Genomic DNA, 14,486 nt, shown 5'->3' on the forward strand with positions numbered 1-14,486 from the left:
TGACCCAAGTACTTACATCCCACCACTCTCTTCAGGACCAGCACGGGGAGAAGAGTGAGGCGGCCAAGCAAGACGTGACCAGCACCCCAAGCAAGAAGTTGGGACTGTTCTGGGATCGGTCCAGTGAGGCAGCCAAGCTAGAGGAGGAGCTCATGACCACCAAGCTGCATGAGACAGCTGCTGTAGCTGAACTGAAGGAGGCCAGGCTCAAGGTGGGAAGCTGCCTGGGATGGAGAACTTTGTTATTGCCTACCTTTTTGGAGCCTCTTGTAATACCCATCAGCTCTATATGTCTTTCTCATGTTAAAAGGTAGCTATTTGACTTGCCATATTAAAGACCCAAGTAGTGTTGAATTGCAAGACTGAACAATTCTCTCTCCTCCTGCAGGTGATGGAGCTGGAGACGGCCGTGCAGGTCTCCACTAACCAGATGAAGCGTCAGGAGGAGGAAAACAAGAGGCTACAGGAGGCTCTGGATGCAGCTGAAGCAAACATCCGCACCATGCAGTCCCAGCTGGGCGACCACAAGCGGAAGTATACTGATCTTGAGAGCCAGGCAAGTGCACCAACCTCTAGCCTGTATTCTTAAACATTGTACCACACCTTCACTACTTTCAAAAGGTTCTAGTTGAACTAATTCATGCTTTTATTTCAGATGAAGGAGGAGAAAATGCTGGCACGAATTCGAGAGGCTGAGAAGTCACAAAGCTTAGCTGAATTAACACAGAAAATCTCGTCTTTGGAATTCAAGGTAAAGCAAGAGACATAACTTACACCTTACAATTTGTAGGAAATGTACAAGAAAATTCAAAGTACCAAATTGCAGATTATTGATGAACAGTTGTAGCAGTCACTAATACATACCACTCAGTTAAACGCATCTCAACAGCAAACCATCAAGATAGCTAATGAATGTGTAATGAATGCATTTTATTGTTGTGACAAATCCCTGACATACTACTTGTATTAATATTAATATATAATATTCATTGTCTGTATTTGAGCAACATTATTGATGGATGAAGAGCATAGAAGGAGGCCCCACCATTCATATCTTCAACATCACTTAATCTGTGCCCCTCCCTCAGAATCAGGAGCTGGTGACAGAGGGCGAGGTGTCCCGAGTGGGCGGCAGCGAGAGTGACCAGGTGCCTCGGCTGCAGGACAAGGTGGCAGAGCTGCAGGCAGAGGTGAGTAGTGCTATCTCTTTCTGGGGCTTTAGCTTGACTGGAGACTGTGGTGCAGTGGTGGATGCTGCCAGGTAGTGCTTATTGAAACCATATTGTGGGAGTAGAAAGTGAGTCAATTCATTGTCAGGTCACTGTTCCCTTAGTTAACATGGCTAGAAAGTTGGTTAATTCATTGTCAGGTCACTGTTACTGTAGTAAACAGCTTTCAGTCTACACATTTTTACAGAAGTGATTTAAAGAATAATATGAAGTTAAGGTATCACAATTCACATTTTGCACCAAATGCACAGTTCAGAGAAGTTGCCTAAACATTCCTGCACTTGTCTTTAAGTACAGATCCAGCTTCTCTGATGGAACTTGTATGATAAAGCACATGTGATTATGGAGTCAGTTTTTGGGACATTCACCACAAGCTTCACCATTCAGACTAAAAATAACTGATATCCATCATCATATGTACTATGAGTCAGTCACTGCATCCAGTGTGTGGATGTAGTGTTACCAAGTCAGGCTTAATCTTCACACTCTAACCTCCCTAATAATGTGCACTCACTGTCTAAACACACACACACACCTCACCACTCATATTAGAGCTTCCACCAGCAGCAGCAGCAGCAGCACTAGGCTCACCACACCTGCTTCATGGCTGATCCTCACCTCACCTTCACCTTGCACTCAACACTACACCTCCCACAGCACTGAGACACACTTAATTTTCAGCATTTGGGAAGTGATATTGAAAAGCAGCAGATTGGCATTGTGTCATCTGGTAGAAAATATAAAGCAAGAACTGCTGCAGGAGTGAATGGATTTGTCACCATTTGATTCCATTCACTTGTGACAAAAATGAGATTGTGTCGAAATTAAATGCAGTAAATATTTCAAACTGCCTGGCTTTGGAATAATTACTTACAAAATATTTAAAATACAACAAAATGGAAATCATTTAGAAGCTTAGTGTTTTGAAATATTTATTGTTGTTTTTATCTAGACACAAAAGTCTCATTTTTCAGTTACCAGTGAGCAGGATGAAATGGCAATGGAGCCATTGAGTCCTGCAACAACTGGGGCTTTGCATTTTCCAATGAAGGCTGGCACATTCTCTCTCTCATCTCAGCCGCACCCCACAGACTCCACAGAATGTTAACGAACACCACAATCACTCCCATAATCACATATCTCCTGTTGGAAAGAAAACCACCATATGAACAAGACAAATGGCGATCAATTTTGTGTTTAACTTTCTCCTGAATGATTGTTTGTACACGGGTTCTTTCTGAAAAGTGACCTGACCGCTGCTGATATGTCACGTGTGCCATTACTTGACAGGAATAGGAATATGGATGAAGTGGTTGCTGGTCCTTTGCCTCACCTCTCTCACAACACAGGGAATCAGAGGGCTGTCTTCTCCTGTCAGGGATGTGGAGTGTGTAGCCAGGCCTTGTTGTCCCTGAAGCTGCAAGAAATTTCAACAGGAAATTGAGCTAAAATGTGGAGGATTGTTTACACCTCAGCCATCACCATCACCTCACCTCACCTCACCTCAGATCAAACACACCTCTACATTGCTAAAATGACTGTCATGTCTCCTCACTGACCTAACATTACTGCCATGTCTCCAACAGTCTTAAAACATCCCACTAGTGCAATATAAGCTTCCTGTCCTGTGTGTGATACCACTTTTTAACCCAAGTTTTCTAACACACTTGCACCTGCAGCCCTCCTCCAATAAGTAAGGACAGCGTAAGTGCTTTGGCATCACGGTTATGCATGCCCTGAGTGTGTGAGTGTTGTAGAGCGGTGCCAGGCGTGTGTTGCATGGCTCCTCCCTCGCCGCTCGGCCCTTCAGTCCCTCACACTCTGCAATGATATATAAGTCTTGCCTGTCTGTCTTCTGATACTGTTGAAACTCTCATCATCTCAAGCCTTGTTAGACATTGATTTTTTGGTAGTTACTTTTTACTTTAAAATAAGCAAATTTAAAAACTTTAGAATGGATAGATAAAAGTATCTTTTGTATCTAAAAAGGACTTGAGTCTAATAAGGTAGATAAGGGTACCCTTATTATTTTCGTAGTGTTTAAATACACACAAAATAATTTAATAAACACTGCATATGAGCATGTTGTATCCCCACTTACTTCCCTTTAATTCATAAGATGAAATGTTAAATTTAATTGGTCTCATTATTACCCTCTAGCTATTTCCTGCTTTGCATGGAAGCATATGAAGCTGCATACTCTAATTAAACAAAAGAACTAAAGTTAAAAATTCTTTTATTTGGTTGACTCTTACAGCCCATTGTTGACTGGGTTATTCCACCTCATTGCCTTCCCCTTCTGTACAGACTCCTGTCCCTGCCCCCAACACACTCCCAGTTACGACCCATGGGACATGCATGCACCTTGACCTGAAACTAATTTTAAGACATGTAGAGTGAAACATTGGTAAGATTAGCAGTGCATCCTGTAATATAAGAGAGAAACAGAGAGGTGCCCATAGATGATGCAAGTGATACTTGCGTTAAGAGAAAACAAAAAAAATAATCCAACACCTTTCAAATATATAACAAAAATAGTAAGTGATGTAGGTTTTTCAATGAAGGTTCATGTGACAAGATATTAATGTGAAACTTTGAAAGCTAAGAGTTACCAACAAATTGGGATAAATCTTACTTATCACTATTCTATGTAGAAGATAAGAAGATTCCCAAACATGTAAAGAAGACACATTCTTAGGACAGATACAGCACACATAAGGAGGCAAGTGTAATGCAGTGCCTTGAAGGGAAGTTATATGGATGCAATAAAGCTACATTGCTTATCAGAGATACTGGTGGAGGCTAGAGAGATGCAACACTACCAGGAATTTAGAGCCATTTTCAGGGCCAGGAAGATGAGGTATGAAGTCTTTTAATTTGTTCCCTCACTGCATTCTTTTTGCTAAACTTTTGAAGAAGAGAAACAATTAACTAACACAACACAATTACAACTGTACTGACAAAATCCACTGTCCCACAAAACTGACCATTGCATCCCAACAGATTGCCCGCCTGTCAGCCATCAACCGGCGCCTCACCCGCACAGTCAGCCTCCAGCGGCTCGACGCCATCAGCGGACCGGAGTCCGATGCCGACGATGCAGACGACTACCGACTCTACCTGGATGACGGTGAGCTGAAGGAGGGCGGTGCAGCGGCGGTGGCGGCAGCAGCGGCACTGGCAGCGGCGGAGGAGAGGGAGAGAAAGGTGTCCTCCAGCAGTGAGCTTTCCATCACACCGAAGGAACGGAAGATCTCCACCAGCAGTGAGCGATCCATCACGCCCCCCAACCGGGAGAGCATCACCCGCAAGACATCCCACACGCTGGCAGAGGCGTTCCTGGAGCAGCTGCCGGAGGTGAAGACCAGCTCGGAGGAGGCGCCTGTTGCCGCGCTGCAGAATGGCTCGGCCCCGCACCTGGAAATGGAGGCCTGTTAGTGACGCCCCACTGACTGAGGCCGCCTCCCTCCCTTGATCTTGGTGAAATGGACAGCTTTAATCTGCGGCCGAGTGCGGCACAAGGAACTGGTGTGGTGTGGTGTGTGTGTGTGTGTGCATGCATGAATGTATGTTGTGCTGAGAGGATGGATGAATGAATAAAGAGAGAGAGAAGTGGAGGTTGTGTCTGATGATGATGATGCTCCCTAACACACCAGCCGATAGGAATGGTCTGGGTCACCATGTCGCCGCTCCTCTGCGCTGCTGTCACTCGCCGCAGCACCACTGGACCACTAGTTAGTTTGTAGCTACGACAAATGTCTTTATACTTTTTCACGGGCCTGAGTGGCCAGCCCTTGGCAGTACGAGTTGGTTTACTGGCCATCTGTTTATACTCACTGCCCGAGCTCCCTGCCGGGCCGCGACGCTCGCAGGAAAGGCAGGGCGTGCAAATTTTGGCTCACATTTCTGTCGTCTCATTTGTGTGGAGTTGAGTATTTTTAGGCGACAGTTCCCAGGTTGCGTTGTAGGAGTTGCTGGACCAGCGAGTGAAGGTCCTGGTCAGCAGGTGAGCTCTCTGAGGCATTGTGAAGAGAAAGTCAAAGAGAGAAACTGTTCTGGGATTGAGAGGAGCATTGGTGGGCTGAAAAGGCCGGGATGCTGCCAAGTGACATGCCGGCATCTCCCAATACCATGTTGTAGCGGTCAGGAGAATCTGTGTGAAAATATTTTGACTTCCCATTAGCCAGGTGAAACTTTACTGAATGCTCAGCGAAATAGTAAAGCTGGCCGGGACATGAAAAAAGTAGAAAAAGATCCCTAAGGGTGAAGAAGACTGTAGCAATAGAAAAGCTTCACAAATATTTATAGGCACAATCAATGTCAAGCTGTGATGTTCTCCCTGAGCTCTCGCCTCTCCCCGAGGAGCGAGTGGCCACGATAACCAAAACAGAAGGTATTTATTTATTTAGGTTTCCATATAATGTGTACTTATGTTATGTAGACTTGTGTATATAATTATATATAAAATACATATATATAAATATATATAAAAAAAGGAAAATAATAAGTTCATTGACATGCCGACAGTTTTAGAGCTCGTGTCCCTAAGTTTTCTGCGAGCAAGTGTTTTTTGTTGCGCCTCGAGCACCTTCGACGGGGAGTCCAGGCAGGCTTGTTGTTCCCGGGCCGGTGTGTGGCCTTCCTGCCCCTCCAGACAACCAGTCCTTGCTGCAGCGTTCTGACGCCTCCGTGAGAACACCACCCATAGTGTCGCAATCCCCTCAGAGTCAACAGTGTATCACAAGGAGCAGGTGAAGGTCGTGTGCTGAGCCGAGGGGGGGCACATAAGCCCAGCAGGGACTCTCACTGTCTAATTGGTCTTCCTTGACACGTGATGGGGTGACAATCAGGGAAGTTTGGCCCATAGCGGCATGTGTAGGGACCACCAGAGGACCAATCCATCACCACCCAGCGTGGCTAAAGTGGACGCCGCCAGTCAGTCCTTGAGTTGTGCAATAAGCTGCAATCAGTGCGCTGGTGCTAAGAATCCACTCTTGCAATTGTCACTCTGTCTTGCTTTGTAGCCGATCAATTCTTTTCTGTTACAGTTGTTCCTTTTCCCCCACAGTGACATCAGTGCAGAATAGTATCCTCTGTTTGAGCGCTGGTCAGCAGGTTTGTTGGCAGTGCTGGAGAGTTGCTCTGTGTGTGGCTTGTTAAATTTTGCTCCTGTTCATTCACTCTTAACTGCTGTAATTTGCAAAGCTTTCTAGGTCAACTCAAATCACTGGTGCACCCGTCTCCTAGTGATAGCATTGATTCAATACTCAATATTTCTATACTTTAAAATTTAATATATATTTAGAAAAGGCAGATTCACTTGTATGTGTTTGTGAAATGCAGTGCTGGAAGCAGACTTTACTGTGAGAGTCACAATGGTAACCATGTACCACAACTAGAGATTTATCAAGACTGAAGGAAGAATGATGTCTATTAGAAAATGGTAGAGAGGGATGAGGAATGCCATAAACATTCCACTGTAATGCAACTCAGATAATTTGTCATGAATTTCAATGATAATTAATTAAATATGAAACTATTTACTTGTGTATTTCACTCATCACCTGTACAGTGTGTGATACTGTAATGAAAATACATGCGTGTGTGTACTGATAATGATTGACAAGGATAACAGGAAGCTTCATTCCCATGCCCTACTACATTCTTAAACACCTGTCCTTGTCTGTCCTTCCCTCTGTGCCACACCCAAACATCCCACTCTGACCAGCATGACAAAGTGAAGATAATTAAAATTTACTACAGTACTACATGGTAATTCTTTCTTACTCATTACAAAGCACCTTGCTCTCAAAACAGCCACCACCACCCACCACCACCACTAAAACAACTACTGCTGCTGCTGGTACAAAGGCTTCCTGTCTTACCTTAGCATAACCACAAGTCTTTCCTCAGACCTCTGCCTGGGGATGATGGGTGGAGACAGGAGGGTGTGTTTCATGAAATGGCTGCCACGTGTAGGCCTGGTGACTTCCTGCAGCTTCCCTTGTTTTCTGTTTTAGGTTCTTCCGTTCTCAGCTCTACAACACCTGAAAGATGGAAGGAAAATTAGTAAACAATACACGAACAACATTTAAACACCTTGAGAGACTACTAAATAAAAACTTGAAAAAAAAACTTAATTTCTTTTGCATAATGTTTTTTTTTTGCTGAGAGAGAGAGAGAGAGAGATGGAGGGGCTAGACAAGTGGGCGGAGCATAAAGGCAGGAGCATGTGGGGCGGAGCTTGCAGGGTCGACTGGGAACTGTAGGACATGATCACGTCCATGCAAGACCGAGACTCTGGCGGATATCATACCTGGTGGTGGATATTGTCGTGCGCTGAGCTCTGAGCTAAACTAGGACCATAGTGTATATCATCAGGAGTGGATATTGCTCTTTCTGGTGGATATTGTCGGTCGCTTGACTGGTTACATGTTGTGGGGGACACGAGTGGATATTGTTCATGGTCTGGCGTGTGTGTGTGTATGTGTGTGTTTTAATTAGTTTGGTCTTGTGATTACCGTGGATATTGTTTGACATATTGAGTAAGAAGTATCTGTGTGGATACCGTGTTTGTATATACCGTCTCAGGAGGATATTGTGGTGTATATACATGGAGAGCTGTGTGCATTGTGGCTGTACTGTTTGCGTATACTACTGAATGATTTGTGTATTTCATGTATACTACGCCCGGGTGTGTGTGTGTACAATGCATGGTATACACGCGTCCTCTGCTTGTATGTCGTTGTGTATATGTGTGTAGCAGGTGTGTGTGTGTGTGTGTGTGTGTGTGTGTGCCATCCTGAGCTTTGCACGTGTTATGGAAAAAATGTTTGTGGTAATGTGAGGTCTGCTTATTTCTCTCTCTCTCTCTCTCTCTCTCTCTCTCTTGCAGTCATTCACCCAAAAATCTCTGTAATTTTCTTTCGTTTCTACATTTTTTCTTTGATTTTCTTTATTATTCTCTCTCTCTCTCTCTCTCTCTCTCTCTCTCTCTCTCTCTCTCTCTCTCTCTCTCTCTCTCTCTCTCTCTTTCCCCCTTCCTCTATTCCTTCCTCTCTCTCTAGCTCAATCCGGATTCAGCAGGATGACTCCAGGCAGGTTCTGGCGGTTATTGTCTGAGAGGGTGTACACGACATCCGCAAGACAATATCCACTATGGGTGAGAATATCCAACACAACATGCAGCATTACGGGGGAGGGGGTGGCTTGTGGGGGCGGGAAAGAAAGGAGTGTGGGGGGTGGTCGATACAATGGTGTCAGTCTTGTTATAATGAGCTGTACTATATATTTTTTTTTTTTTCTTCTTTTCTTCATTTGGTTCTTTAGTGTTCGTTGTTGTTGTTGTTGTTGTTGTTGTTGTTCCTGTTGCTACTTCCACCACCACCACCACTACTACTATCAATTCTCTCTTTTTTTTTTTTTTTTAAAGAGTGTAATAAGTGTTGGGGGTTCTTAAGGTTGTTTTAAGGAATACTATACATCATGACTAGGAAGCAAACATCAATAAGAACGTATCTAACCAATTCTGCGGCCTCTGAAAATAACCCTTAGTAGAACATTTTAAGAACATCTACATAAGAGGAGCTGCTAGGAGCCATCAGACCTACATGTGGCAGTCCAATGATCCCCCGCACTCAATCTATCTTAGAGACACGAGAGGAGCGAGGTGGCACAGTTCTGGGTCAGTCTCCTGGGTGACTCCGGCATAACCTGCATTGTTTTAGTCGCGTCATCTCGTCCACTTACTCTAATAATTCAAAACGAGTCTTGTCTTCCTTCACAGCTGTTCTAATATTATCATACCGTATTTTCGAGAGTGTATAATCTCTACTATTTCAAGCAGATTCCAGTGTAAGTTTAGGTTTTCAAGAGCGTCTTCATGACTCGTAGGTAGCCGAGTCATGTCTTCCCTCACAGCTGTTCTAATATTATCGTGTCGTATTTTCGAGAGTTTCAGTGTATAATCTCCACTATTTCAAGCAGATTCCAGTGTAAGTTTAGGTTTTCAAGAGCGTCTTCATGACTCGTAGGTAGTTGAGTCTTGCCTTCCCTCACAGCTGTTCTAATATTATCGTACCGCATTTTCGAGAGTTCTAGTACATAATCTTCACTATTTTTTAGCAAACTGCAGTGTAAATGGAAATGATACTTTAACAACTTTGCATCACTTACTCCCATCTATCAACTCTAACAACTCAACGTGAGTCTTCCATTCCTTCACGGCTGTTCCAATGTCATCACACCATATTCTTAAGTTTCACCGCATAATGTTCACTACTTACAGCACTTGAGTGGAAGGTGAGGTTTTCAAGAGCGTTTTCATGACTTGGTGGTAGTTGATCAGTGAACCGTATTCTGAAAACGTTTTAGCACATAATCTCGACTCCTTTCAGCAGATTCTAATGTAAGGTAAGGTTTTCAAGGGCGTTTTCATGATTTAGTGATGGTTTAACAATTCTGCAGCGTCAGTTGGGACCCCCCCCCAAAAAAAAGAAAAAAAAAACATCCATAAGAACCTTACTAATCATCTCTATGTTTTTTGGAAATGAGAAATGAGATAAAGTGTTTAAGAGTACGAAGTAACAAGTTGAAGCAAAAAGTAAGGCGAGAAATTTTTGCACCATCAGGGAGCTAACACAACATCATGAGAGCCTGACTAATCATCACTGTGGCTTTTAGAAACTGTATGAGAATAAAAGAGTTTAGGAATACGAAACTATGTAGCACCTTGAATGGAAATGTACTACAAGGAATCAATGAGTTTAAGATGGTTTCTGAGCATTATTGGATTTAATGAGTTTTTCCGTCATGAGAAGGATAATTTTGTGCCTTTTTCCTTTATGATTATCTTCACGCAACATCCCTTCCTATTATACTTCAGTCTCCACCAACTATTGTGAACGAGAGCATTGGGGGGATACTGAAAGAAAGAAAACGGAAAGAAAACGGGGAGAAAAGACCAGAGAGAGAGAGAGAGAGAGAGAGAGAGAGAGAGAGGAGGGGGACTCGGTTACGAACACCTCATTAACGGATCCCTGCTCATACCACCCATAGCTGGCCTGTACATCATTGCTGTCCTCCTTCATGGCACACACGCCGCGCCCCGCTGTGCTCCTAACGCAAGGGGGGTGTTACTACTGCTGGTGGTGTTACTGCTGCTGCTGCTACTTGGACTGTCCTGTAGCTAATATTTGAAGTGACGCAGGTATATTTACTCATAATTCTACCACTACTACTGCTGCTGTTATTGCTATTACTACTATTACTACTATTACTACTATTACTACTGCTGCTGCTGCTGTTGCTACTAATATTTGTACAGTCGTATTGCTAAACTTAGAGAAGATACAACTGTTACTTCGACTTTTACTACTACTACTACTACTACTACTACTACTACTACTACTACTACGACCACCACTACCAACAACACTACAACTATCACTACACACGCTAAAAAAAAAAAACATACTACTACTACTACTACTACTACTACCACCACCACGACTACCACCACACGACGACCACAATCATGATCATCGGTCTCCTGTCTGTAACCAGTACCACCTTCTTCCCCCTCCCCCAACTTTCTCCACGGTTTTTAGGTCACCACCCTCTTCCGCCCCCCCCCCCTATCCCCAATAAGGCTGACCCCCACCACCACAGCCACGACCCCCCCCTCCTCCCCCATCTCCCCTTCCATGATGAGGAAATTCGGGGTATTAGTATGCTAGACACTCTTTGGGTGGGGGAGGGGAGGGAGATGAGGGAGATGAGGATGGAGATGATAAATGATGATGAGGAGGATGATGGTGATGATAATGAGGATGATGTGCAAAAAGAAGAAGAAGAAGAAGAGGAGGAGGAGGAGGAGGAGGAGGAGGATATTTAAAAGAGGGTCCAGAAGGAAACGAATGAATACTGGGAAGAGGAGGAGGAGGAGGAGGAGGAGGAGGAGTGGTGGTTAGGTGAGGAAAATAACCACAGAGAGAGAGAGAGAGAGAGAGAGAGAGAGAGAGAGAGAGAGAGAGAGAGAGAGAGAGAGAGAGAGAGAGAGAGAGTATTCGTCTCCCTCCGGCTTCCTCTCCTCATGGTCATATTATCAAAACCTGGAGATATTGTCTTGAGTTGGTCTGAGAAGGTACTGGGCGAGGCAGGAGATACTAAATAAATAAATAAATAAAATAGATAAATAAATAAATAAATAACTTGCCCTTTCCAGTCTGATAGCATGAATATGTCACCACTATCACCATCACCATCATTATCAAAGTTGTTTAGTGTGTTTTACTACTACTACTACTATTACTACTACTACTACTATCACCATTATCACCATAACTATTACCACACTACAAAAAAAAACATTACCTACAACAACAACAACAACTACTACTACTACTACGACTACTACTACTACTACTACTACTACTTCTACTTCTACTAAAGCCACCATGAAGCTTATAAGGTAGAAACGAGTGGGAAAAAAAAAAAAAAAAAAAAGCTCTTTCATATCCGGGATGGTGAGGCGCGTCTGGGGGAGAACTGAAGGAGACCTGGACGTGGTGTGGCTGCGGGTGAGTCCTGACGTGGAGTGTGAAATATTATGTACTCGTACAATGACAGTGTGGAGAAATGAGATATCAGAATGACTGCTGAAAAAAAAAAAAAAATAAAAAAAAGTGTTGATTTTAGGAAAGGTACTGCTACTACTGCTACTGCTGACAAACTTTCACACACACACGCACACACACACACACACACACTTCATAACGGTACTTAGATAAGGAAAGGAAGCCAGTTTCTACTTAAAACATGCATATATACATACACAGAGTAATTATAACACAGATATAATGATAAGATGAATGATAACAACACTGAGAGAGAGAGAGAGAGAGAGAGAGAGAGAGAGAGAGAGAGAGAGAGAGAGAGAGAGAGAGAGAGAGAGAGAGAGAGAGAGAGAGAGAGAGAGGTAAGATTCACACGCCCTTAAGAGGAATGAAGACGCCACAGGGAGGAAGGGAGGGAGGGAGGGAGGGAGGGGGCGAGAGAAGGAGGGAAGAGGGAGGGAGGAGGGAAGGAGGACGGAGAAAGAGGAAGACAGAGAGAAGGACGGAGGAAGAGGAAGAGAGAGACAGGAAGATGGAGGAAGAGGAAGAGAGAAAGTAAGAACAGAGAAAAGATAAAAGGAAGGAAGGATGAAGGGAAGAGAAGGATGAAGAATGGAGGAGAGATAATGAAGGGAGAGAAGGAAGGAGAAAAGGAGGAAAGAGGGAAAAGGTAAGCCTATTTTTCTTCCTTTTTGTTCCTCTTGCAAAAATAAATAAAAAAGATAAATAAATAAACTATGTATCTATTACTATTATGACTGCCAGTGTAAATGTAGTTGACAAATTCTCTTTTTTCTCTCTCTCTCTCTCTCTCTCTCTCTCTCTCTCTCTCTCTCTCTCTCTCTCTCTCTCTCTCTCTCTCTCTCTCATTCATTATCATTATCATCCCTCCTTTCCATTTCCCTATTCTTTCTTTATATTCTTGCTATTATCATTCTTACTGGTCGTACTACTACTACTACTACTACTACTAAACTACTACTACAACTATCATCACTATCACTATTCTCGACTCTCTCACTCCCTTCCCTTCACTTTTACTGCACAAACTCCTTCAAACTCCGCCTATTTTTTCCTCTCTCTCTCTCTCTTTCTCTTGCTCTCCTTCCCTCTCGTCTTCCTTTCTCTGTAGACAACGCGCTGGCCACTCTGGAAGCTGATTGGCCGAGTTATCGAGGGTTCAGCCAATCAGAAGCATCCAAGCCATCAGAATCTGTTTCAGCTTTCTAAGATGAGCGATTTTTTTTTTTTTTTTCGTTTTTTTCTGCTTTTTTTTTCGTTGATGTTGATAATTTTCTTGTTCTTGGTCGATTGTTTTGTTCCTTCTCTAGCCTAACTTTACTGAACAATTTCGGATCAGAGGAGGGAAGAAGACAGATAATGTAGAAATGATAATAAAAAAAAAAAAAAAACAAGAAAACTAAGAAAAACGAAAAAAAGACGAGTAAGAAAAAACAAAATAAACAAAATAGAAAAAAAAGATGGGAAGAAAAAACTTGAAAAAAAAGAATAAAGGAAGGAAGAGGACAGAGAACAGAAAAGAAGAGAAGCAGAGAAAACGAAGAAAAACGAGAAAAAAAACTAAAAACACAAAATAAAGGAAGACAAAATATAAAAACAGGAAAGAAAAAAATGAATGGAAAGAGGGAAGATATACGAATACAAAAAATAAGAAGAAACGAGAAAAAACGCGTAGAAAGAAAAAAACCAAGACAATAAAAAAAAAAAAAACGGAAAGAAAAGCAGATAACTACAATTCAAAATAGGGAAGATGACTGGCAACAGAGGAAAGACGGGAAGCGCAGGTGGGGACATGATAGCATAATCGGAGTAGCGGCAGAGAGAGAGAGAGAGAGAGAGAGAGAGAGAGAGAGAGAGAGAGAGAGAGAGAGAGAGAGAGAGAGAGAGAGAGAGAGAGAGAGAGAGAGAGAGAGAGAGAGAGAGAGAGAGAGAGAGAGAGAGAGAGAGAGAGAGAGAGAGAGAGAGAGAGAGAGAGAGAGCAGCGGGCGTCGGTCATTCCACCCGAGGCAAATTACACTTTTCAGAAGCCGCGGGTGAAGCCATCCGTTACCTAGACACAGGAAACACAGGAGGAGGAGGAGGAGGAGGAGGAGAAGGAGGAAGAGGAGGAGGATAAAACATAAAATTCAAGGAAACGTAAAAAAAAAATGAAAATGCGAGACGAAAAGAGAAAGAAGAGGAATGGCAAATAAAATGAGAAGGAATAGAATAACAATCACAAGGGAAGCAGGAGAAGAACGATGATGATAAAGAAGGGAAGGGAAGGGAGGGAAGAGGACTAAAGACTAAAGAGGAAAACTAACAAGAAACTATGAACGAGCAGGAAGAGAGATATATAGAAAATGAATGAATGAATGAATGAATGAATAATAATAGTAGTAGTAGTAGTAGTAGTAGTAGTAGTAGTAGTAGTAGTAGTAGGAATAAGAAGAAAGGAAAGACAAGGATCAACGGAAATGCAAAACCCAACAGGTGAAGGAACGAGGAGGAGGAGGAGGAGGAGGAGGAGGAGGAGGAGGAGGAGGAGGAGTAGGAGGAGGAGGAGAAGGAGAAGGAGGAACAGGTAGATGGGATGGAGAATAGAAGCAACAGGTAACAGGTAAGACAAGTTAGTGTCCAC

At 43.1% G+C, this 14,486-nt stretch overlaps 1 protein-coding gene and 1 long non-coding RNA gene across 18 annotated transcripts in view; one reads left to right on the plus strand and one right to left on the minus strand.

Moving 5' to 3' along the window:
• The window catches only part of LOC135109880 (ecotropic viral integration site 5 ortholog-like), an 89,701-nt gene extending 82,929 nt beyond the window's left edge, over positions 1–6,772 (plus strand). For 12 of the 15 annotated variants that reach the window (XM_064021696.1, XM_064021702.1, XM_064021701.1 and 9 more), the window contains 5 exons: positions 36–212; positions 389–556; positions 656–751; positions 1,089–1,190; positions 4,233–6,772. In XM_064021696.1, the coding sequence (XP_063877766.1) occupies positions 36–212; positions 389–556; positions 656–751; positions 1,089–1,190; positions 4,233–4,667 (978 nt within the window). In that variant the 3' untranslated portion in view covers positions 4,668–6,772. Of the gene's footprint in view, positions 1–35; positions 213–388; positions 557–655; positions 752–1,088; positions 1,191–2,908; positions 2,934–4,232 lie in introns of all 15 variants that reach the window. The other 3 variants (XM_064021705.1, XM_064021704.1, XM_064021694.1) reach the window with 1 other exon arrangement.
• Positions 86–4,356, minus strand: LOC135109882 (uncharacterized). Of its 3 annotated transcripts, none has more exons than XR_010272940.1 (5): positions 4,217–4,356; positions 3,485–3,605; positions 2,563–3,050; positions 324–1,254; positions 86–220 (listed from the first exon to the last, which is right to left on the minus strand). It is a non-coding gene; the product is annotated as an uncharacterized LOC135109882 (long non-coding RNA). The 3 variants fall into 3 exon arrangements; XR_010272938.1 differs by having other exon boundaries at positions 324–2,372; positions 2,479–3,050; XR_010272939.1 differs by lacking the exon at positions 3,485–3,605 and having other exon boundaries at positions 324–2,372; positions 2,479–3,050; positions 4,217–4,354.
• Positions 6,773–14,486: the final 7,714 nt, after the last annotated feature.

Source organism: Scylla paramamosain, chromosome 19 (assembly GCF_035594125.1).
Source record: "Scylla paramamosain isolate STU-SP2022 chromosome 19, ASM3559412v1, whole genome shotgun sequence".
Taxonomy (NCBI): Eukaryota; Metazoa; Arthropoda; class Malacostraca; order Decapoda; family Portunidae; genus Scylla; species Scylla paramamosain.